We start from the raw sequence: 25,743 nt of genomic DNA, 5'->3' as shown, positions 1-25,743 counted from the left end.
CAGCCTGAAGAAAAAAAAAAATTAACTCAACTACATAGGACAATGTAATTTAGAAATGCATTCCCTGGAAGATGAAAATCTGAACCAGCGACACAGACCCAAGTAGAATAGTTCTAAAAAATGTTGCTCAGATCTGTGCTTTTATTCATAAGACACTGGCCTCAAGCTAACCTTAATAAAAGTTTAAAAAGAACTATGCAGTTTGAAACATGTAGGACTATTTATGACCTCCATCAATTGACCATAATATAAAAAAAAAGAAACAACTTTCTGTTTTGATAGTCATATTGAGGGGAACAAATCAGAAAAAAAGAAATTACTGCTTTCATTATTTCTATACAAATTGAGTCATCTTTAATTCTTTGTTTCTAAATGATATCCAGTTTGCCTGTCATGCACATGGATCCTCGCCTAGACTATGAACCAGATTTATCTCTCTATCCAGCGCCACTCTACAAAACTGCTGCAAGAGCTGGCACACTTTCCACTACAGGTAACAAGTTAACAAATTTCTTTACAGCTGGGATCAATGTTCTCACAAAACACTTTCTATCTTTTGTTAACTCCTACCATAGCTTTCATGGGCATGTCTGGTTAAGTCTTGCTACAGCTCTCACAGGTTTATTTTCTGCAAGACCTAACTTGTTTATTTTAAGATCTAGCTCTCACTTGTTTCTTCTTTGTACATCTCTCACTGATTTACTCTGTATATAGATATACAACATTTTTTCCTGTTCATAACAAGATTGGTTAAATATCAAGATAGATTTTTGTGTTCAATCGTTTCTGTAGCTAGTACAATTAGTCTTTCTGTAGCTAGTACAATTAGTCTTTCTGTAGCTAGTACAATTAGTCTTTCTGTAGCTAGTACAATTAGTCTTTCTGTAGCTAGTACAATTAGTCTTTCTGTGAATATGAAGAGGATTCCTGAATGTCTCAATCATTTCTGTGTTGAGAACATCCTCATTTGCACAGCTATTCATTCAAAAATTCATTTAGGAAATTGACTAAAATCATGCCTACTACATACCCAGCCCAGCAGAGTTTGGACTTTTTTTTTTAAAGTATGGACACTGTTTATTTGAGATGTATAGGATCTTACTATTACATGTGAAATTTTTCTTAGGAGGCACAGATCAAAAAAGAGTTCAGCTATTGAATGTGTCAAGACTATAGAGACCATGGCTTATAAAAGTGAGGGAAGAACTGTGGACTTTCAGCTTTGTTGATGCTGAGTCCTCGCCTTGGCCCTCCTTGTTCTTGAAGTCTACCAAATGCTGCACTAGCATGTGTAACAAAAAGTTTGTTTAATCATCTATATTAGCATATATTGTTACAGTGCTCCCCAACTGGACACATTATTGCATGTTGACTCTTTGTTTTCTACATTTTGGATGTTCCTTTAGAAATGGAGATTGTTACCTCTTAGCTCATTCCTCCTACATGATGTCCAGCTGGCAGGCTTTGAACTCAGGACTAGGTTGATGACAATCCAAAGTGCATACTGCTCAACCTGTCCATCAATGACCTGACATCAGGCAGTTTATGGTCATAGTATTTCTGGTTACATGCCTACTGTGTTTGTGAAGCCAAAATGTGTACAGGGATAAGATCTGCTTCATTTGAGGCATTCAGGGTGCAAGCATCAGTCAATAGCAAATCTCTAATGCAGACCTATTTTACTTCAGTCTCTGTGTGTTGAATAGACATCTAGGGGTGTTTTTGTGTTTTAGAATATTGTTATTATTGATTCATGTAGGGGTAATTGTGTGTGCAATCAGCTGACACTGATAGCACAGGCCAGAACTCAGTGAGTGGTCTACTGTGATGAGGGATGACACTTCAGGAATGATCTGTATTCTGAATACTATATATATGTAATTCATGATGATAGTCTTATGATCATCAATCACTTTCTAGAAGGTCTTTGAGAACCCTATATAAAGAACAAAGGTGTCAATCTAGATGATTCATGATTGAGGGTCTCACGATTCATTGTGAAGGCAATAGGAAACAGTTAAATCCAGGATGAGGTGGAAAGGCCTGTAGAGTTTGGTACAGCTGTACAGAGTTTAGACTGCAGTACATTTATTGTTCAGTATTCAGTATTGGCTGTGTATTTATTAGACATTAAAGTGTTACATTATTTTTTGGAGCCTGAGTTGGTTATGTTGTGTTGGCAGAAATCCTGGATAGAGTCGTTATAATTTTATATATCTTTTTTTTTTGTCATTCCTTTGGAACTAGCAGCTGCCAGGTGAGGGGCTTCTTTGTGGATGACAAGATCTCCTAACCAAGACCATAGCTTCAGGCTTTGATTTAATAACCCTATAGATGTAGTTTTATAATAACAGGCAGTAATATTCTTTATGCAATGATGTTAGGAGCCTCTGCCCTGGTCTATTATATTCACATTTTTAGAGAAAATTAAAAATAAAAGTTTTTTTTTAGCTGCTGCACCCTAGGTGTATAGTATGATCTATAAATAAAAAAAAAATGTTTTGTTTAAAATGTTTGACATGTTTCGGATGTTCCTTCAGAGTTAAAGATAGTTTACTTCCTAGTCCAAACCTCCCGCAGGATGACGGGGGATGGGAGCGGGCAGGATTTGAACCCTCAACCATCGATAAATCCGAACGACGGTCCAGCACACAAACCGCACGACCAGGCAGCCATCCAAATATTTGTACTCCACTGTTTTGACTTTGCTTTCCTTGTTTCTTTGGCAGGACATTCTACTAACTTTGTTGTAACTGTCCACCTTCCTTCAAGCAACACACAAGATTACTGGATAGCCAAAGGTGCAGCACTCTTATGTCAAATTTCTGATTAATTTTGCTTACAGATAAGTTGTAAAGCATTGAACAATAAAAACAATGTCCATTACAAATGGTTCTCTAGTTATTACTTTGTCTTTGTTCTCCTGTTTGTTTGTTTGTAGGCTCACACAATGTTAGATATGTTAGTGAGCAACTTTTTTCTCTGATGACTATCTAGAACATGTTGTGTTCATATCACTAAAATAAAGTCTTTAACTACTTGAAGATAATTATATTTTTTACCACTATAAAAATGAAGTAAAAAATTCTTTATAAAAATTTCTATTTAGTCATAATAAAATACAATTTTTATACATTGAGCTTCTCTTGACACATGAAAGAAAATAATACTATGTTTCTATACAGTTGAAATTACATGATCCAGGCATTCAAATCCACTCTCATTCAGTCAGAATCACATTGCATAGTTAAGCAATAAATTATTCTCAAGGTCCGCAAAGTTGTAATTGTTGGAAGTGGTAATGGATATAAGCAATCCACTACCTATATCTGCTTCCTAATGGCATATATCTCAAATAGCCTTTGACAACCAGTCTAATTCATGTGTGGCTCATATATTTGAGTCCGGTGGAAGTTGGTTTGGTTCTTAGTGGGGTATAATACCATGCCCCCAGCTGTAGAAAATCAACTGTGCAAGAATTATGGGTGTGATACTAAATGTATAGCGCAATGAGTACTGGTCATTTAAAGTATAAATATTTATTGTACTCTGGTCATTTAAAGTATAATAAATAAATATTTATATCTATTTATATTCAACTTGAAGAAGATGACACAGAAGTCGACTCTCTGATAATATTATTATAGACCGCACAAACTAGTAAGCTTCAGGCAGATGGGGCTCGTTAGCCTTGGTGAACAGGATACTGTAGAGAGACTTGAATTGATAACTTATTGTATTTAAAGGCTGGTATACTATAAATATAATAGAAATATGGAGTGTCCCGGCTTGGCCTCCGGTCTTTGCATAAAAGAAGGTGTATCATGGTTCCAGTTAAAAATCTTACCTTTCCTAATTTTTATATTGAGGATTAACAAAACTCCCACGGGATGCCAGGAAAGGTTTGAACCCGAGATTTTCGAGACCACATATCACTAGACAATATCCCACGACCAGGCAGCCATCCGTAGTTTCATAGCTCACACTATGCACAATAATAAATGTGATATATTATTTATTGCATATATATATGTTTGTGTTTCACATATGTTGGCTTGAGCATGTTTGTTTATTAAGTGGAACATTTTTTAAATGGTTAATTTAATTTGATTAATTTATGGACTATCCAGCTATATATAGGCCTGCTACATTTAGTGAGGTCTTGTCTTCAATTGTTTGCCTTTATCTGTGCCAATAGAAATTCCTGTTACCAAAATCATCCTTACCCAAAATAATTTTTTTCAATTAATTCTACCTTTTAAAAGTTTCTTAGCTTTTACAGACATTTTAGCCTAAAAGTCTTTTGGAAATAGAAATCAATGGATCTAATTTAATGCGCTTGGCAGAGCTCGAAAATAATATAGGTGGGAGTGAAGCTTGATCCTAATAAAATGACCATATGTCCATGCGACCAAAATAAAAATTAATGCTACATTACCAATACCAGGCAAGGTTGACTCATCCAGCTGCAGTCATACAATAGGTCAGCGTGTGTGTGTGTGTGTGTACTGTATCGTTATGAACTGTTTTGTCATTCGTATGTAAAAAGCCTTAGTGTTCTATATAAGGTTATTACCATTGTGTTATTCCACTGCAAAGTCTATGTCAGTGATGATAAAAATGTTAAAAAAAAAAAAAAGGGACACGAAAGGTCATCTGTCGTAATCGAGAAGTACATAGAAGTCTAACTTATAGAGCGCTGGTTGTAAGTATGTATGTGTTCCGTGTGTGAATCTTATTCGTATTTGCATCTATATTATTAGCCTATGGTTACAGTAGTTACTTGAGGTGGTCAGTTCTAGACAAACAATTTTCATTTGATTGGGTCGATAAAAATTATCTTGTCTGAAAACAAAACATAATAAAATACTCAGAAAGACAGCAGAGTAAAGCACATTACTTGTTCCATATGCTAGGACAAATGTGTACTAGTGCTCCTCCTTCAATAGTGTTACTAGAGCATGGAATGGGTTGTCTGAATCAGCCAGGAAAAGCTATGACTTGGCAAATACTAAATCACTAATTAACTAGCATAACTGTATTCTCACAGGCCGTAATTATATTTTCTTTTGAAGTAACGTCTGTAATTCATCAGGCGCAGTCGCAGAAAAAAAAAAAAAGAACGTAGGCCTCAGAGAACCTGCTTTTTATGCAAAGGTTGTGGCAAAATATGCAGTTCGCAACTGGGTCTACTTGGCCACTTAAGGGCAGGGGAAACACTCAAAAATGATAGTTTTGGGAAAAAAAATCGATTTTTAGTTTTCACATGTTTCAAATAGTTCAACATGTTTTGCACGTATTTTACTTAATGATAACACTGAAAAAAAAATTTAATATGTAAAAAATACATTTAATAATGGTCATCTTTTCATAATAAGAGCTGACCAAAATACCATTTTTTTTTACTTGATTTTCGTTAACAATAATTAAAGGGAGCCCGCTATGTTTGGCCTCATTTAAAATAAACATTCTGTCATCGAGAAGCTCATAGAAGTCTATTTATAAAGCGCTGGTTATGAGTGTGTATGTGATTTTCGAATGTGAATGTTGTTCGTATGTGTATCTATATCGTGCATCTATATTGTTATTGTTACAGTAGTTACTTGAGGTGGTCAGTTCTAGACAAACAATTTTCATTTGATTGGGTCGATAAAAATTATCTTACATATTACAAACGTTACTTCAAAAAAGGAAGATAATTACGTCATATCACGTGTCAATCTAGTACCAAGTGTCTGCAGTCAACCCCGCAACGTGTCATACAGCCCAAAAGTATATCCGTGCTTCAACACAGCCATCGCGTGTGTCCATTAGCGCACGAGTTTCTCGTCAAAATAGTGTCAACATTGGCAAGACTGCACTGGGTCGGAAATAATAATAATAATAATAATTTTATTTATAAAGCGCTGTTAACAAACAAAATGTAGGCCGTGAACTGAAAAAGCACGCAGACCGTAGCTTTTGAGGGAGAAATGTGGCACTACTAAAAGCGTTGAGTCCATTGAGCGCAGGGCTCTCTGGGGGACATATGGAGTAATCAGTTCGCTAAGGTACAAGGGCATCTCATTGTTATATATACACTGATGACAAAGTGTGGCGACCTTGTAATCGATTCTCGCTTTCACGGGAAGCCAATGGAGCGTGCGCAAGAGCGTAGGAAAGTAATTCAAGACATTATAATAGGTAAATGAAGGCCTGCTGACCACTGTAAAAAAAAAATATATTATGGCAATACCATTATGTCCTCAGTACTTGCAAAGTCCTTCATTCAGAGAACAATACCAGGAAAAAGAAGAGGCAGACAGAGAAAGCGATTAGAAAACAAACATAAAAGAATGGGAGGGGCTTGTCTTTGAAAGGATAGACAGGGATGGAGGAAGACGGTTGAGCGATCATGAGTGGTGCCCCAACGGGCTAACAAACCAAGGGATAGGTTGAGGTCAATAAAGGCGCCACGACAAATGGTGCAGAGACAGCTGGTTCAATGACACCGAGTTAATTCCAGATCACCCTGGCCTTAAGGTGGCGCCTCGGTAGAAATGTTAGTGGAAGCAGATAGGCGAACATCGGGTAGTGAGCCTCGCTTCTGTCCGTTTTTTTTTTTTTAGTTTTTTTTTTAAATGTCTTTGTAACATTGTTTTGTTTTGTTTTGTTTTGTTTTTTTTTTGGTGCTTTTTAAAAATGTTATTTTTATGTTTTTGTTATGTTTTTTTTTTTTTCAATGTTTTCCAGTGCCTAAAGAGAGAATCTTTCGTCACCTTCAGCCCATTGTACAAATATTCGTGCCCCTAATGCTATCTTCATTTTTTTTTTAAATACAGTTTTGTAGAAACAAAGGGAGGATACTAGAATCAAAGCATACCAAACGACGAGAGAGAGGAAGAGAAACACAAAGAGAGAAAGAAAAAGAGATGTTGACATTGTGTGGATGTGTATGTGTTTGTGTGTAGAGTTATTCCCCTTGGTAAGAAACCTCCTATTGTTGTGCGTGTTATGTAAGAGTGTGTTATTAAACTTTACAGTGTTTCTCAAACCTTTTTTGTCTGGCGGCACAGTAAAAAAAACAAACTACAAAAGTTTCGCGGCACACCACGAAGAGCAACAGATGTTTTATAATAAAAAGAAAAAAAATATTACCTGTTTTTAAGTAATATATTTAATGTTAAGGGTGTGCCTGTTTTTTTTTAGAGCAAATGTGATCTAATCGAGGCTCCAGAGTCGACAAACAAACTCACATTTCATCGTCTATTGTAAGATGTCTCTCTCTTTTCTTAGACTTGATTTCAGTCAGTGCTGAAAATCCAAACTCACAAAACCATGAAGATGCAAATGGAAGAATTATTTTGATTGCTTTTAAACTGATTGCAGGATATAACTTGTTGATTGAAATCTAAAACACATCCAGGCTTTTCTCGGCAAAACTTGACTTAAGAACGGCATCGTTTCTTTAAATCAATTAGCTTCTCTGCTTCTTCAGTTGTCAAATTTGTAGCTTCATTGTTTCCAAATGGAGAGCTGACCCATCCAATCCATATTCATTACTTCCAAGCAGGGGCGGACTGGGTGTCAATTTCGGCCCGGGCATTTATTTACAATCCGGCCTTTGTATATCATAGGGATATACGATAAGATAATAGAGATCAACTGCCTTCACTTTCCCCCCAACCAACGTCAGGTGCCCATTAGAGCTAGGTGGGTCCCGCAATTAAGAACCACAGTCACACCAGGATTCGAAAGCCTAGCTCCTTACCACTCAACCATCGAGCCTACTGTCTACGGATGTAGGATATTACAGAATCTCAGAAAATTTTTTGAACAAGACGCTCAAAATTCCCTTTTATAAGATAATACTATGGAACCTTAATTTAATAGTATCATGATGCCCTTTAGGTGCCCTACCGGCCCATTTGGGTACCGGCCCACAGGGCATTTGCCCGTATGCCCATATAGCCAGTCCGCCCCTGCTTCCAAGTGTTGAAAATTAATGCCACAATGCTGACTGCAAGTGTGTCAAAGTGTCCAGAATTTCGGGGGTGATTTCTTTAGTTGAAGCACATTCATTGTAAGTAGGAAAGCAGTCGAAGACTCCTTTCGAGATCTTACTTTGCCACAAAGACAATGGTAATGTCTTAGTGTCAATGATTACATTGAGAATGTTATGTCAATGATTAGATTGAGAATGGTAATGTCTTAGTGTCAATGATTACATTGAGAATGTTATGTCAATGATTAGATTGAGAATGGTAATGTCTTAGTGTCAATGATTAGATTGAGAATGGTAATGTCTTAGTGTCGATGATTACATTGAGATTGGTAATGTCTTAGTGTCAATGATTACATTGAGAATGTTATGTCAATGATTACATTGAGATTGGTAATGTCTTAGTGTCAATGATTAGATTGAGAATGGTAATGTCTTGGTGTCAATGATTACATTGAGAATGGTAATGTCTTAGTGTCAATGATTACATTGAGAATGGTAATGTCTTAGTGTCAATGATTAGATTGAGAATGGTAATGTCTTGGTGTCAATGATTACATTGAGAATGGTAATGTCTTAGTGTCAATGATTACATTGAGAATGGTAATGTCTTAGTGTCAATGATTACATTGAGAATGTTATGTCAATGATTAGATTGAGAATGGTAATGTCTTAGTGTCAATGATTACATTGAGAATGGTAATGTCTTAGTGTCAATGATTACATTGAGAATGTTATGTCAATGATTAGATTGAGAATGGTAATGTCTTAGTGTCAATGATTAGATTGAGAATGGTAATGTCTTAATTTGTTATTATTAGCATACACCTAACCAATTTACTTGAAACACATCGCTTATTATTATCGTTACCAATTCGAGAACTGCTGTGCGTCTGCTAAGGCGGCCAACATTTTATTCATTATAATAATATATGTGTAGTGGACCATTCCATAGCCTGAATAGCTAACATCCCTTTCCGTCGTAATGGAAAGATCCACTACTACTACTGGTCATTGCAAGTGGAGATGTCATCGCAACGTAAAATCAAAATTTAATAGTAGACAGACTTGTGTAACGCTGCACGTGTGGCGTTCTAAAAACTCCCGCGGCACACCTGCAAATCTTCGGCGGCACACTAATGTGCCGCGGCACACAGTTTGAGAAACATTGGTGTAAAGAAAGGACAGTTGAGTCCAGGACAGCAAGAGAAAAACTGTGCAGTACCTTGAGAGTCCTCGAAGATGTAGCTGTACGAGCTAGAGAGACTTGTAGGGATTAGTTAGGCAGTTCTTTTGTGAAGAAAAGCATTTCAGTTAGTGTAGCCAATTGTGTTTATTGGCTGTTGTTGATGTAATTTGTCATTAAACCGCCACTTTGTTTATTGAAGCTCTTGTAGTCAAGTTGTTTTAGATGTGTTATGTTGTTGGCAGTGTTTGCAGAAGGCCTGATAGAGAAGATCGTAACAATATAAACACACACATACACAATCCATATTAAGGCCACAAAGTGAAAAACAAATAAGCGAAAAGTTTCGCTAAAGACTCAGAATGTGCGAAGTGTTTGGGAAACACTGCACTAGAGACACAATAGCGCTGACTTTGATCTAGGTTTTCCTTCAGTGGACAGTGACTTGAAATTCCCATCTTAAAAATTAATATATGAACAAGAACACATAAAAAAAAATACTTTTTGAACAAAAAAACTACAAAACTTTTTGACCAAACAGACAGAGTTGATATAAACTTTGTACAAAAAAATGGGGGGGGGGAGTATTTGAAAATCCCCACAGGCCCCCCCATTTGAGAAAGTACCCAAATTAGTGTGTTTTTTACATAAAAAAAATATTACGCAAAATACAGAGGCCTCAAAAGAGGTCAAGCCCTGGGCCCCCCAACGATGGAAAATTCCTAGCTACGCCCCTGGTGGCCGCCTGTTCGAGTGATATGCACTTCAATGCTCGTCGTCAATGACGTCATCCCCCCGACGTCACGCATGAGGTTTGGCCTGGAATGAATGATCTTCATTTCAAAAGAAGTGTCCGAAACTTTAAAAAAAAAAACCCACATCACTTACACAATAAACCTGTTTTTTACAAAGCGTATACCAAATCTTGTCTGTCTGGTAAAAAGTTTGAACACGTCATTTCTCCCATTCCCATTCTTGGATCAAGTTGAAACTTTAGCACAATTATTTGTACTGGGGAGGGGGGGCGCGGTGGCATATTGGTTAATCGCTCGGCTTCCAAACCTAGGGTCCTGGGTCCAAATCTTGGTGAAGACTGGGATTTTGAATTTCGGTCCACCCAAATCTAATGGTGACCTGACTTAATTTGGGAAAGTAAAGGCGGTTGGTCGTTGTGCTGGCCACATGACACCCTGCTCGTTAAAAGTTGGCCATAGAAACAGATGACCTTAACATCATCTGCCCCATAGATCGCAAGGTCTGAAAGGGAAACTTTCCTTTTACAATATTGAAATTTATAGTTGCGAATGTGGAGTTCTTCCCCATACCCTAGAAAAGCTTTTTAAAAGTATTTTCATATTTTGCCTTTTTTATGTTCCTATTCTTGTCCAGATAGTGTATCCAGTACTTCTGAAAGACCTTTTTGTTCCAGGTAATTTGCATTGCTGACGAGGGCAAGATCATTCAAAGTAATCTATGTGCGTATTCTGAAAACCAATATGTTCATTACAAACTTAAATTCCTGTATCTAAGTTTATCTATTTATCTATCACAATGACTTTTTCAATGAAAAATCCTTTTTAAACGAATCATCTGAACATGTTAAAATGTGGGTAAGTTAATAGCGTACACAAATTCTACGTTCAAACTATGTCAGCATAGTCTAGGGCCTGGCCTAGACTATTGATCAATATTTGTTTTATTAATATTCCTTCTTACTTAGATCGATCTCAAATTACATAATTCGAGATCATTTAAAATTTAGAGCATTTAAAGCGAAGACCAGAAAGTGAGAACTTAAAATTATAAATATGAATAACAAAAAAGATTACTTCTGCAAGAAGTTTATCTTATTGACGTCTGAAACACAAACATGGCAAACTATAGAGTCAATATTTAACCATTTGACAACTAGAGTGACCGGGATACGCCGCTGCTGGTAGTCAACTAGCCGGTGGAAACGTCTAGTGATGGAAACTAGATAGTCTAAGTACGTGTAGCGAACCAGGCCCGGCCGGGCTTCCCTGGGTGAGCTTTTTTTTTTTTTTTCTCTCACTCGGGGTTGGGATGAAAAAAAAACGCCCGGAACCCAGTCCAAAAAGTCCGTCACGCCGTTCCACAAGGGGGCCGTCATCAGTGTCCCGTTAGCTGGAGTGGCGGTCCTTGCACGGAACAGTGGCGGTTACGGTATAGGAATATGAGACAAGCTCCCCTAAGCTAGCACTGTTCTCGGGAATTTGTAGCGAGTGGGGCCCAGGAACGGGGACGGTGCGCTGTGTACACGTCACGGTCCGGTCTGGCCCAGTCAATCGATATGGCCGTCTACCGTTGGGAGCCCTCAGACCAGTGGCGTAGCTAAAGTGAGGGTAGGAGGGGGGAGCATTTCAAAATCCCCCCGGGTCCACACTTGAGGGGGGGCGCCCAAATGAGTGTTTTTTACATTGAAAGTTTAATATTAAGCAACTGCAGGGGCCCCCAAAGAGGCCAAGCCCCCGGGCCCCCAATCGATGAAAAATTCCTAGCTACGCCCCTGCCTCAGACAGGACAGGGGTGAAGAGCCCCACGTCCAGGCCTGGTTGTTAGATAAAAGCCTTTCTAACCACCAATTGGGATAATGGCGCCTACGGCGACGACGCCCTTCTGGACTTCACTGTAGGTAGAAAACTAGAGCGTGACCGCTATGTCGAAGGCGCCGATTAGAGTCGCCGATTTTGGGTTGTTTCGTTTACGCACGCACTGCTAGTTTTTAAATAACTATACCTTTACTAACTCTGACCTAGAAGAGTGATAGTGATAGCGATATCTACATCTCTGCAGCATGTTGCATTGTTGGAATGGATTTTTTGAAAATTACTTTTTTTTTTGCTAGCCTTCAAAATGAAACATATTTAGGCTTATGTGTAGGCTTTAATAGAATAAGATTCTAATTGGAATATTAATGTTTCAGCTGTAGAATATGGATATAAATAATGATTGGGGTAAGTAATTCTAGTAGAGTAGTAGACTATGAGTATGACTACTCACTAGACGTCCTAGTGACTATTTCATTTTCAGTAAATACTGTAACTATACATTCACCGATTCATTCATCATGTTTAAAGCCATAAATAGGCCTGCAGAGCTCAAAAACATTAAAATATCACGTCATATCATCATCATCACTCCTTTGAGTTCCTCATGGAACATAGGGCCTCGACAAAAACACTCCACTCTCCACGGTCTCTTGCTAGCTTTTTGATGGTGTCCCAGCTCTTCCCGGTCTTCTCTGCTTCTTCAAGTACACTGCGTCGCCATGTTCTTTTTGGTCTTCCTCTGCGTCTTGTTCCCTGGGGGTTCCACTCTAAGGCCTGCCTAGCTCTGTTGCTGGTATCTTTTCTAAGGGTGTGACCAATCCATCTCCACTTCCTCTCTAAGATCTGCACTTCTATGTTTTTCTGTCCACTCATCTCCCACAGTTTGGTGTTTTCTACTTTGTCATACCAGTGTGTTTTTAAGATATTTCTCAGGCATCTGTTGATGAAGGTCTTTTTTTTGTTGTTGTGGCTTCAGTTGTTCTCCATGTTTCAGAACCATACAGTAGGACAGCCTTGACATTAGAGTTAAAGATTCTTAGTTTAGTCTTGTTTGAGATGTAAGGAGATTTCCAGGTTGGTTTTAGCTGTGTAAATGTCTGACGTGCTAGATTTATACGGCGTTTAATGTCTTCATCTGTTCCACCTGATATACTGACTACACTCCCAAGGTATATAAAATTTTCTACTTGGTCTATTGTCTGAGAATCCAATACTATGTCTCCACTTTGTTTATTGTTTACTTTAAGTACTTTAGTTTTTTGGTGGTTTATTTTGAGGCCTACTCTTTTTCCTACTTCGCTTAAAGCTGTGACCTTTTCTTGCATATCCTGTAGTCTGTGTGATAATAGGGCTATGTCATCAGCGAATTCCAGATCTTCCAGCTTTTGTGTGAGAGTCCATTGGATTCCTTTCCCTGCGTTAGAGTAGGCTTCTTTTGTGACCCAATCCAGTACTAGAAGGAACAGGAGTGGTGAAAGAAGACATCCCTGTTTGACTCCTGTTGTAACTGGGAATTCCTCTGACAGCTTGCCACAGTGGGTTACTTGGCAGGTGAAACCACCATAAAGGTTCTTGATTATGTTTATTATTTTATTGGGGATCCCATAATGTCTCATTACAGTCCAGATAGATTCTCTGTCGACACTATCAAAAGCTTTTTCAAAGTCGACAAAAGTTGCATAGAGAGGAGATTGCCATTCGACACATTGTTCTACAATTATCCTGAGTGTAGCTATTTGGTCAGCACAAGATCTCCTTTTTCTGAATCCGGCCTGTTCTTCCCTTAGGTGTTCATCACATGCTCCCTTCATTCAGAAACACCTCCGGGTGAGTGGAAAAAGGGCTTGCTAATAAAAATACCAAAGAGTGGAGATCTATCACAATGTGAGAAATGGCGAGGCATCACTTTGCTGTCAGTACCAAGCAAGATTTTTAGCAGAATCACGTCATATAATTTAGATTAGATCTAGATCTAGTTGCCTTCCAATCTCCCGTTTCACTAGATCTATTCTAACATATATTCAATACTGGATCTACTCATGATCTAGCATCAATTTTTTTATTCATTTTCACTACTAAAAAAAATTGGTCTCAAATTTGTCAAATGTTAATGAGACAAATTCAACAAATTTATACAAATTGCTACCCAAATTGCTACTAGAAACTCTAGATTAGTCTAGTTAACTCTAGTTCTAGATTTTTTCTAGATCTAATTCTAGACTCTACTGACTCTACTATCTAGATCTAGATTCTAGTTTGTCTAGATTACTCGTCTCTAGATCTAGTATAGTCTTGATCTTGAATCTTTATCTAGTCTATCTCTATAGTCTATAATTTATTTATTATATAGTAATATACTCTATAACTCTTAGACTCTAGTACTCTAGTCAGAGTCAGACTCAGACTAGTGACAGTATAATACTATTTATAATGTGTATAACATAGATCTACTGACTAGATGACTATATTGTCTAGATCTATAAAACTAGTTAGTAGTGTAACTATAATTTAATACTATAATAATTTAATAAAGTATAGACTCTATAAGTAGTATAAGTACTATATAACTTATATTATTATAATTATATAATATAAAAATATAGTATAAATAATATTAATGGACCTCATTCACCAATCGTAAATAAACACATTTAGCCATGGCATAATATTGATAAAACAATAAAAAATATGTATCAGGTGACAGCCACTATGGATGGCATGTACTTTGTATAGAAGATATAGATAATCACGTGGTTAAATGTTGTTTGTTTACGATTGGTGAATGAGGTCCATTAACTATATTATAATTTTATTTAGTATGAAAAAAATATAGTATAAAATAGTAGTATTTTAATTAAGTATAGTCTAGTGACTAGTCTATAGTGACGGTATTGTCAGACAAATAGTATAGTATAGACAGATACTCAGATAGTGTGAGATAGTCATAATTTTTTAGTATTATAATTAAGTATAGTCTAGTAACTAGTCTATAGTGACTATACTCAGATAATAGTATAGACAGATAGTGTGAGATAGTCATAGTATAATGATTATGATAATAATGACTATTGTGATTTTCTAGATCTATAGTAATATATTTTATATAATAATAAATTATAATAGATTTTATAATCTAGATCTAGAGTAGTTTATGCTATTCGGACGGACACCCATAGGCCAAAATTTCAAAGTTTGACTTTGATAGCGCATTATTTGACAATGGTTTGACTTAGAAAAGAAATAAGTATCAAAATCTTCTTTAGTTTAAGTTTAAGGAGAATAAGGATGACTACTTATACTTGTACCCCTAACCTATATTTGTTATTATATTTAAGGGCAAAGAGGCCATGTGTTTTCATTTAATGCAGACAAATTTGACTCACATTGTTTTATTCCGGAGACCATATAATTTATTTCAGACAGTCTCTATATTTAGGCATTAATATTAACTAAATTTTTGTTTTTTGTTTATTAATTTAAAACATTTCTAATACAGATGATCTTTTGTAGTATAGTACAGGTTAGGATAGCCATTCTTGCCTAAATAGCTGAATCCTCTATATTCTCTCTCTATAAATCTATCTAGTAGGTCTAGATCTAGGCATTTAACTACATTCAATGTACCAAGCTCACTACAAACATTTGCCCATTTATTCTCTATAAAAAAAAAACAACAAACAAACAAATATAATATAAGATCATTAACATTGATGTCCAAAACTGGCTGTCTGAAATAAATTTGGGTAAGAAAATTGTAATTTAATTCAAACACCCTATTATTTTTGTTGTATAAAATAAAACAACTTGGCTTATGAATCAAATAAAACAGCTCCAAAAACAGAATAAGTATTGCCGGGCTCATTAGCATAGACTTAGCCAATCAAAAAATATAGTCTTAACCCTAGGAAGAGGTAAAGTCATCCGGGTAACATAGGAAAAAACAAAAACCTGATACCATGTAGACATTTGAAATTCTTTTTTCTTACATAAAAAGACAGCTAAATGGAAGGAAATTGGGTAAGAATCATTGGAAATGGACATGCTAGTTTCATATTAAATATCAAAATAAATAAAGATTTAATGACAACAAAAACAGCTAGTGTCCGAATTCATGTAATGTCCGGATTAAATAAACTACTCTATATAATTATATTAGATCTATATTACATTATTAGTATATAGATTCTAGTTTCTAGATCTATCTCTCTCTATATATATATATTTATTTCTCTAGATCTAGTATTTGTGGATGGCTGCCTGGTCGTGCGGTTTGCGCACTGGACTGTCATTTGAATTTATTGATGGTCATGGGCTCAAACCATGCCCGCTCCCATCCCTTGTCCTCCTGCAGGAGGTCTTCACGTCTGACCAAACTATGATATATCTAGATCTATATGGTGACTATGACTATGTGTAAAGTAAGGGACAGTCTACTAGAGTCTAGATCTGAATATATAGATCAAGTATTACAGTAAGACTACGGTATTAGTGACAGTAAGAAAGCCAAAGTGCTGCCTGTAATCCTGTATTGTTGCATGATGTAGAATCTTAGTGCATCTAGAAATCCAGTCCATTCCTGTATGATTTATGTATATGTTGATCAAGTCATGTATATTTATCACATATGATGTCAAGATGATGAAATTTATCACTACATCTAGATCTTATTTAACCTATTTAATACAAAATAGTTATTTTGAAAGAAATACTGTTAAAAGACATCGTAAAATATGAATAGAGCAAATTTTTTTTTTTTTTTTAATGTCATTTTTTTTCAGTCATTTTGCAGGAAACACTTTCCATCCATCCATCCCAATGGCACTACAGCCCATGGAGGGCTTTAGCTGGCTTCAACACATCCCTCCATTCAGATCTCTCCTTAGCCTTTTATCTCCGTCACTATCTGTGGGTCTTCATACAATTGATATATCTCATGGTAAGTACATGTCCTCCACCCTGTTTCATCTTGTATAGCACCATAGATTTTCCTAAGAATTTTTCGTTCCTAAGTATTTAGTATATTTTTGGTAGTCTTTGTCAGCGTTCAGGTCTCACTTGCATACACTGCAGCTGGTCTTATGGTTTTGTATATTATTTTCTTAGTTTCTCTTGATATTGTTTTGTTCTTAAGTAAATGATGGGTGCTATAAAATGCTCTGTTGCCTCCCGCTATTCTTTCCTTTATTTCTGTTAGTGGGTCATTTTTTCAAATTTGTGATTTATGATTTTAATATATGGTCCTATCTTATTGATTGTCTCTTGTCATTGTGAGGTACTTGGGTTTACTGTCATTGACCTCAAGTCCTGCTGGTCGAGATGCTTCTTCTAGTTGTGTGAAAAAACTAGCAATGTCAGACGTTTCTTTACCCAATAAGGCAATGTCATCGGCATAAGCAAGGTATTGTAGAGGTTAGCTGTATATCGTCCCTGTTGGTTGTAGACCCATATTTTCTCTCCTGAAGTATTTAAAAAGTTAGTAATATTTCCCCTTGTGTTTATGTGTATATTTCTTATAACTCTCCAGTGTCAAATTATAAATTTATAATTTTAATGAAAGTTTTTTTTGTTTTTACATTTTATCCTCAAATTTAAATCAAAACTATGTCAATAGCTATATGTCTTCATAAGTTATAACTAATTTAACATGTATTTATCTTTGGAATGTTTGTAAATTGTTTTACATGTTTCGGATGTCCCTTCAGAGTTGAAGATAGTTTACTTCCTAGTCCAAACCTCCCGCAGGGTGACGGGGGATGGGAGCAGGCAGGGTTTGAACTAGAGACCATCGATAAATCCGATCTACAGTCCAGCGCGCAAACTGCACGACCTGGCAGTCAGGATCGTTATCTGGGTAACTATTGTCTGATAAATTGAAATAATGATTAAGTCTAGAAGAAGTAAAACTATGGCATGCATCCTGTTTGGAACTATCTATTCACCTAAATTAATTCCACTAACTTCGATAGTAAAGCAGTTTACTTGCTATGTTGTGAGTCTTTTTTTTTTAAAAGATAAAAAAAAATGAAACATTTGTTGGTGCTTCTGCTCTGGCACTGAAAAAAAAGTAGGTCTGTTGAAGTTAATGAATAATAAAAACAAAGAAGAATATCCAGATTATACATGATTACATTTTGTAGTGTCATTCAATAAGGAAATCTACATGAATTGTAAGCATGTTTCTAACCCTAAATATTTACTATATAAATAAATTATGGCTTTCATATAGTGCTACTTTCATGCTTATAGCATGCTCAGAGCACTATGGTCCAATCTCATTTGTGGACCAGTGGGAGTAGGTTTTCTAACTGCCTTAAAGCACTCAGTAAACACAACTCAACTCGAGTTGTGTGTCGAACCTCTTGCCCCCTTCATAGGCAGCCAAGCTAAGCCAAGTTCAAGCGTAGTTGGCCTCTTGACCACGCTTCCTACTAGGCTCGATTGGTTACCTTGGTTGTGTAAAAGGAAATATTTAAAGTTCTTGAAGTGTTCAGTATCCTCATTTTGTAATTAAACCTGATGCATGATGGACATTAATATTTTTACTTTATATTTTCATATGTTTCCAACTGTGAATTGCCTCTTACTTTAAAATTTAGCTCTAGCTGGATAACTTTGTGCAATAGAAAAATTATGTTTAGATTTTGGAAATTATAATTTATGTGCTACATCTTAAATTCACTATATACTTGTAGAACTATTGCTTGGAATCTAATTGCAAGTTTCTACTGTCGACTGTCATACTAGATATGGTCTTATGACTGCATTAGAACCGAAACTATAATGGAATCTAATTGCAAGTTTCTACTGTCGACTGTCATACTAGATATGGTCTTATGACTGCATTAGAACCGAAACTATAATGTTTGCCCGCCCCCCCCCCCCTCCCTCCCTTCATATGGAAAGCAGGTAAATCTTTCATTTAGAGCCAAATTATATAACCCTTACCGTATTTATACAATAAAAGTGTACTGAGCATGTTATAGTAGAAAGAAGACACATTATAGAAATCTTATACATAAGAATTTGGATACCAAGAAAAAAAATCTTTTCTCTAGTGAAACTAGATCTGTATGGATAATGGTTTGCTTTTAATCTTTAACAATACAGCCAATCAACCTAACTGGTACATCTGGTAACAGGTACATCTCTTATGGCTAAAATGACCAGTGTGTGTGTTTTGTATCAAGGATATGCATGTTGTTGGTTTTGAAAAAATGTTTGATGTGACTGCCAAGGCTTTTTACAAATCTTTTGTATGTGTGTATGTGTTTTTTTTTTAAATTTTTTTAAATTTTATATTGTAATCGGAATTCTTAACCGGTGGGGAAAAAATGTAAACCATTTTGACTGTCAAAAACAGTAAACCTAAAAAACATAAATTTTGTAGTTTTAAACAAATTGAATCACACTTATAACATATATAAAATATAGATTTATAACATATTGAATCACACTTATAATACATACAGGCTGGCTGCCTGGTCGTGTGGTATATTGTTTGAACTTCTCGATGGTCCTGGGTTAATACCCTGCCTGCTGTGTCATCCTGCTGGAAGTTAGGACTAGGAAGTAAATTATCTTCAACTCTGAAGGAACAACTAAAATATGTGAAACATTTTACAAACATTATTTTGTTTTCCTTTCTCAGCACATACAACTCAATTTACTTCTATTGGCTGGAAATATTTAAAGCATGACAGTGGCGTAGGTAAATTACCAAATAGTGGATTTTATGTTGGATTGATCAGCCCTGATGAACTGACCTGACCATTGTAATTGAAACCATAGTGAGTAATAATTTCTTAAAAGCACTCTTCTTACCTCCCTTCCCTCCCCTTAAGATTCTAAAGAAAAAATTTTTAGCATGTTACATTACTAGACTGTAAGACTATTTATGACATATCTGTCAGACATACCTACAGGTTGGAAAACCTATCTATTTGACATACCTAGATGACATATTAACTCTGATTAATAAAAGAAAAAAGTTTTTCAGACACAATCACTTTATTTGTATTTCAGACTCATGACCACTCTATCTGTATAGGTCCTGGTATACCCTGGGATGATGTTCACCCACAACTTTTAACTTGAAATCTTAAAGGAAGTTTTGTAAGTATATTTCATTAGTTTTTTCTGCTTAAAATAATTTATAACAATAAAGAAAAAGTTAAAGACTGCTATTGCATGAGGCTTGTATTAAAAAAAAAGAAAATATAATTACTGACAAATGAATTCAAAAGTTTGATGTCAGCTGGCAGAATATGAACCTGGCACCATTGTGAAAGATAATCCAGTGTGCATACTGCACAACCAGGCAGCCATCCAGTCTTAAAAAGAATGTGTTAATTAATCATTTTATTTAGTTTTAAATTAGACTGTTTTATGTTTTATTTGTATCTCTTTTCTATGGACTTTCTTTTGTTTTAACAATAATTTATTACCAGTTATATAAATTTAGTAGAATGTTTTGCAGCTAAATATCACTACCATTGTTATCTTTAGGCTAAACTAACAAGCATGAATGTCTGGTACAGTAAGATAGGGTTAATGGTCAACCTGACATTATGGTTCATTCATTGGGACAGCTAATGGTGAGTCAATTCTATTTTTAAATATTAAATTAATCTGATGAATTCTTTTGACTCTTTTTGTATTAAGTATATAACTTGGCAGTGAAACAAAGACCAAGGAAAAGAAGCATAACTTAATTTATTTAGGTGATAGAGTAGCGGAGTAGGCCTAAAGTGTCTAATGCAGAACATTCTCAGGACTTAAGCAATGTATTCATATCTTGTACCTTTGCTGAAATGTTAACAGACAGAAATTTAAAGAAGGGAATCCACCTGGGAAATAGTTTAAAGAGTGTTGGTAGACAAAAAGATTTTAAAAAAATAACCATAGACTTGCAATGAAAAAAACAAAAGAGCCTACTGCTGTGCCACACCAGTTGGTTAAAAGAAAGACTTAGCAAAAGAAAATCTGGAGATGCTTTAGTAATAAATAAGTCAGCACTTTAATATTGTATTCATATATATATATATTCATATTATCACATTCCATCTTTCACAGTTTGTGTCTGGCTTGATGAAGTCTACAAACTGACCACTATATCTACTGGACAAAAAGGATCATATTCTGACCCCGTCCCTCCCAACCATTTCCTCTGCCTCATCTTGATGACTTTGAAGGTATACAATTTTTGAGAAAAAAATCACAAAAAAAAATTTAAAAAATGAAGGCGCCATGGTTAAACAGTTAAGCGCTTGGCTTCCAAACCGTGGGTCCTGGGTACAAATCCTGGTGAAGACTACGATTTTTAATTTCTGGATCTTTGGGCGCCTCTGAGTCCACACAGCTCTAATGGGTACCTGATATTAGTTGGGGAAAAGTAAAGGCGGTTGGTCATTGTGCTGGCCACATGACACCCTTGTTAACCGTAGGCCACAGAAACAGATAACCTTTATATCATCTGCCATCTCTTATGTCATGAAAAAAATTATTAGAAGAGTTTATGACATTATGCTGATGTCACATGTTGATAGATGAATTCCCAAAACTTTTATGTACATAGAGCTGTTGAAAAAGGCAATTAGAGTTGAACTTAGTCCAACATAATTATTCCTTGAATGAAATTGGCTTTTCATTGTGAATATTTTTGTCCATTGCCACTGCAGAGAACCAAAAATGTAATAAAACTGTTCTTATTATCTCCTGCAATTTTAAAACTAACCTATTAAAATGCTTTCTGTTAGTAAACTGAGCTTGAGCATTATATAAAATGAATTAGACTGAAACTTAAAAAAACTAAGCTTACTCTGTGTTGCTCGGAATCCTAAACATTTCTCTTTGAAACTTTTTGGAAGGAATCTTTTAATGATTAAAGCTGTGGTATATAAATAAGATGTAATTATTTTTATTTTTTAGGGTACAAATGCACTTGGAGCTTTTGATGGTGTTCTGTTCAATGCAACTATTCCCACATCTCCAGCAGCTGGCTTTGCAGCTATTGGCGCAGACAGCTATGGCTTGGATGATTTTGATAATTATCTGCTTCCGCTCTTCAAAACTCAAACGCACGTTTGCCATGTTGCAGTTAATTCCTTGCCACTCTGGTACTGTGTGTGGTACAGAACCACCTTCACATTTATTTTTCTAATTAGACATTAAGCTTTCCATGTGCTGAAATTTAGCAATGTAGAACAGGAAATAAATTGTCTGTGACAGTTCAAAGTGTGTATACATTTTTTTGACGCACCCTGTAAATATATTGTATTCAGTGATTTTTTTATTTTACCATTTTCTAATATTAGTTTGTTAGCTCAATAACTATTAACCTTTTAGATTGTTATCTTTCATAATGTTAAGACTAGAAAACAAGATCTCAAAATTATATTTAGGACGATGATTACAATTACTTAGTCAATTACTTAAATAAAATAATTATAAAACAAAAGTTATATAAAGACATAATTATACAATGTTTATGTTTTGTATGTTCATAAAAATGTGTATAGCAGTGTTATGGAGTGTGTGTGTGGGTGTTTCCAAGGTAACGTTGAGAAATTAGCGATTGGTTGGTGGATATGCAGTGAGGATGGTGAAATTACAAAAATGGTCTAGTGTAATGCAAAGTACCCAGGGATCTGAAACTGGACAGACAGGTTTTTTGTAGTGAGTTAGATTTTGTTTAAAATACCATTTTATATTATTGCTACTAGATTTATTTCATTTCATCTAGGTTAGTATTAGGGTTAGTGTTATGTTGTAATAAAAGTTATATTTAGTTTTGTTTCATAAAAAGAAGATTTTTCAAGTTTCACAATTAAATATATATATATATCCAAGCAGTAGTTCTCACCAAACTTTCATACACTGGCAGAACTACCTTAAAAAAATGTTCTGCTGGAGGCTGGTGTGGGTAGTATAGAAGAAATACTGCATGCCAAATGGTATCTTCAAGGATGGTGTAACGGGGTGCTCCTGTAAGCACTATAAAGATTAACTCAGGCACCTTTTTGCCATAGAGGAAAGTAGGTTGTAATAGGGTTTATGAAAACACTGCACTCATCTTTTATCTTCAGCATCATTATTATTATTAAACCATTACTCAAATTTTGCTTTGTTATTTTGCCATGTAGCCATTTACTGCTGCTGGGGTGAACAATGCTTAAAAAAATACAAATATGCTGTGTTTTTACTTTGGCCCAGCGGTGGCTCCCACATTTATGTCTTTTGTATTTTTCTATTATACCAGTTCTGTTACTATGCAAATGCAAAAAAAAAAATGCAAGTTGTTGCACTATTGATATTTTTTATACTAATTTTTTATTTATATTATTAATTATTTATTATTATCTAAGCATCTGTTTGTATTTGAGCTGGGTAATGAATATAGATTCTTAAATTTAATTGTTGTTTGTTGCTTTCCTCACTTTTAAACTGTGACCAGGTACATTTTGTCTAGATGGAAAATGGTAATGTCTTAGTGTCAATGATTAGATTGAGAATGGTAATGTCTTAGTGTCATTGATTAGATTGAGAATGGTAATGTCGTAGTGCCAATGATAACAGTGAGAATGGTAATGTCTTAGTGTCAATGATAACAGTGAGAATGGTAATGTCTAGTGTCACTGATTAGATTGAGAATGGTAATGTCTTAGTGTCAATGATAACAGTGAGAATGGTAATGTCTTAGTGTCAATGATTAGATTGAGAATGGTAATGTCTTAGTGTCAATGATAACAGTGAGAATGGTAATGTCTTAGTGTCAATGATAACAGTGAGAATGGTAATGTCTAGTGTCAATGATTAGATTGAGAATGGTAATGTCTTAGTGTCAATGATAACAGTGAGAATGGTAATGTCTTAGTGTCAATGATTAGATTGAGAATGGTAATGTCTTTGTGTCATTGATTAGATTGAGAATGGTAATGTCGTAGTGCCGATGATAACAGTGAGAATGGTAATGTCTTAGTGTCAATGATAACAGTGAGAATGGTAATGTCTAGTGTCACTGATTAGATTGAGAATGGTAATGTCGTAGTGCCAATGATAACAGTGAGAATGGTAATGTCTTAGTGCCAATGATAACAGTGAGAATGGTAATGTCTTAGTGCCAATGATAACAGTGAGACAATGATTAGATTGAGGATGGTAATGTCTTAGTGTCAATGGTGTAACACTATGATTAGAGTGAGATGCACGAGATGATTACAGTTCACGTGAAAATGGGTCTTACACATTGTCAAGCAATGAGGTACCATTTTTGATCACATGACCACGTTTGTTTTAGTAAGCTAGCGCCATGATGTATCAAGAGACGGAGGTGTCTCTGTTTTATGAAATTGGATTAAATAATATGAGTACCTAAGTGGACATTTTTCTATGGATGTAGTTTGTATTTGATGTGAAATAATTCAGGATGATATTTTATGGCTGAGATTGCCTACTTTCTGAACTATTATTTGATGTAATAAATATTTGTCTGACAGAGAGGAGTTTGTAATTATTTTATCCATAATATGTGATGTGTTTAATTAAAAATACAAGAACACTACATCAAGGCCAAAAGAGGCCCTTATACCATTCAATCAACATTCACACCATTCAAGACGGTACAAATGGTTAGATTGAGAATGGTAATGTCTTAGTGTCAATAATTACATTGAGAATAGCAATGTCTTAGTGTCAATGATTACATTGATAATGGTAATGTCTTAGTGTCAATGATTACATTGATAATGGTAATGTCTTAGTGTCAATGGTAATGTCTTAGTGTCAATGATTAGATTGAGAATGGTAATGCCTTAGTGTTGATGATTACATTGAGAATGGTAATGTCTTAGTGTCAATGATTACATTGAGAATGGTAATGTCTTAGTGTCAATGATTACATTGAGAATGGTAATGTCTTAGTGTCAATGATTACATTGAGAATGGTAATGTCTTAGTGTCAATGATTACATTGAGAATGGTAATGTCTTAGTGTCAATGGTAATGTCTTAGTGTCAATGATTAGATTGGGAATGGTAATGACTTAGTGTCAATGGTAATGTCTTAGTGTCAATGATTAGATTGGGAATGGTAATGACTTAGTGTCAATGATTAGATTGAGAATGGTAATGCCTTAGTGTTGATGATTACATTGAGAATGGTAATGTCTCAGTGTCAATGATTACATTGAGAATGGTAATGTCTTAGTGTCAATGATTACATTGAGAATGGTAATGTCTTAGTGTCAATGATTACATTGAGAATGGTAATGTCTTAGTGTTGATGATTAGATTGAGAATGGTAATGTCTTAGTGTCAATGATTAGATTGAGAATGGTAATGTCTTAGTGTCAATGATTAGATTGAGAATGGTAATGTCTTAGTGTCAATGATTAGATTGAGAATGGTAATGTCTTAGTGTCAATGATTAGATTGAGAATGGTAATGTCTTAGTGTCAATGATTAGATTGAGAATGGTAATGTCTTAGTGTCAATGATTAGATTGAGAATGGTAATGACTTAGTGTCAATGATAAGATTGAGAATTGTTATGTTTAAGTGTCAATGATGACTGACTAAGTTTTGGAGGATGTCAGGAGGAGCATACCAGTTTACAGCAACTTCTATTAGTGACCATAAAAAGAGCAATGAAAAAAGGGCCTTAAAAGTTAATCAATTACAATCTTAGAAGCCCAACTACAAAGTACTGTTAAGTAGTGAACTCACTTTAATTTTTATAATAATACTTTGAAAAAGTTTTCTCTATTAAATCAATTATTTTATAAGAGTTAAACATACATTCTCTATGAAGAAAATATGGTTACAGGAGGCGAATCACAATATAATCATCTGTAGTGTAAACAAAATGTTACTTCGTGACCAAAGATTTGCTATTTTCACACAAAAATAAGCACAATGTCATTGTATTCACAAGAATTCATTCAATCTCGTTTTCACTATGCATGAAGATAAACATATTCACATTTTCTAAAGACTCTGGCGTTCAAAATTT

General features: G+C 35.2%; 1 protein-coding gene and 1 long non-coding RNA gene across 24 annotated transcripts in view; both read left to right on the top strand.

Annotated features, from left to right (window-relative positions):
* The window catches only part of LOC106070553 (dynein axonemal heavy chain 6-like), a 136,922-nt gene extending 134,028 nt beyond the window's left edge, over nt 1-2,894 (top strand). For 10 of the 16 annotated variants that reach the window (XM_056022901.1, XM_056022908.1, XM_056022906.1 and 7 more), the window contains 2 exons: nt 384-493; nt 2,730-2,894. In XM_056022901.1, the coding sequence (XP_055878876.1) occupies nt 384-493; nt 2,730-2,833 (214 nt within the window). In that variant the 3' untranslated portion in view covers nt 2,834-2,894. Of the gene's footprint in view, nt 1-383; nt 494-2,729 lie in introns of those variants that run through there. The other 6 variants (XR_008776877.1, XM_056022907.1, XR_008776875.1 and 3 more) reach the window with 5 other exon arrangements.
* Nucleotides 2,895-12,022: 9,128 nt separating this feature from the next.
* Nucleotides 12,023-24,232, top strand: LOC129925236 (uncharacterized). 8 transcript variants are annotated; one of them, XR_008777051.1, is made up of 8 exons: nt 12,023-12,142; nt 16,516-16,673; nt 19,386-19,524; nt 19,760-19,849; nt 20,243-20,331; nt 20,810-20,928; nt 21,665-22,313; nt 22,417-24,232. It is a non-coding gene; the product is annotated as an uncharacterized LOC129925236 (long non-coding RNA). The 8 variants fall into 8 exon arrangements; XR_008777044.1 differs by having other exon boundaries at nt 12,027-12,142; nt 21,665-24,232; XR_008777048.1 differs by having other exon boundaries at nt 12,127-12,142; nt 16,527-16,673; nt 21,665-24,232.
* The last annotated feature ends 1,511 nt before the right edge of the window (nt 24,233-25,743 follow it).

This window comes from Biomphalaria glabrata, chromosome 3, assembly GCF_947242115.1.
Source record: "Biomphalaria glabrata chromosome 3, xgBioGlab47.1, whole genome shotgun sequence".
Lineage (NCBI taxonomy): Eukaryota > Metazoa > Mollusca > Gastropoda > Planorbidae > Biomphalaria > Biomphalaria glabrata.
This window is presented reverse-complemented; position numbering and strand designations above follow the sequence as displayed.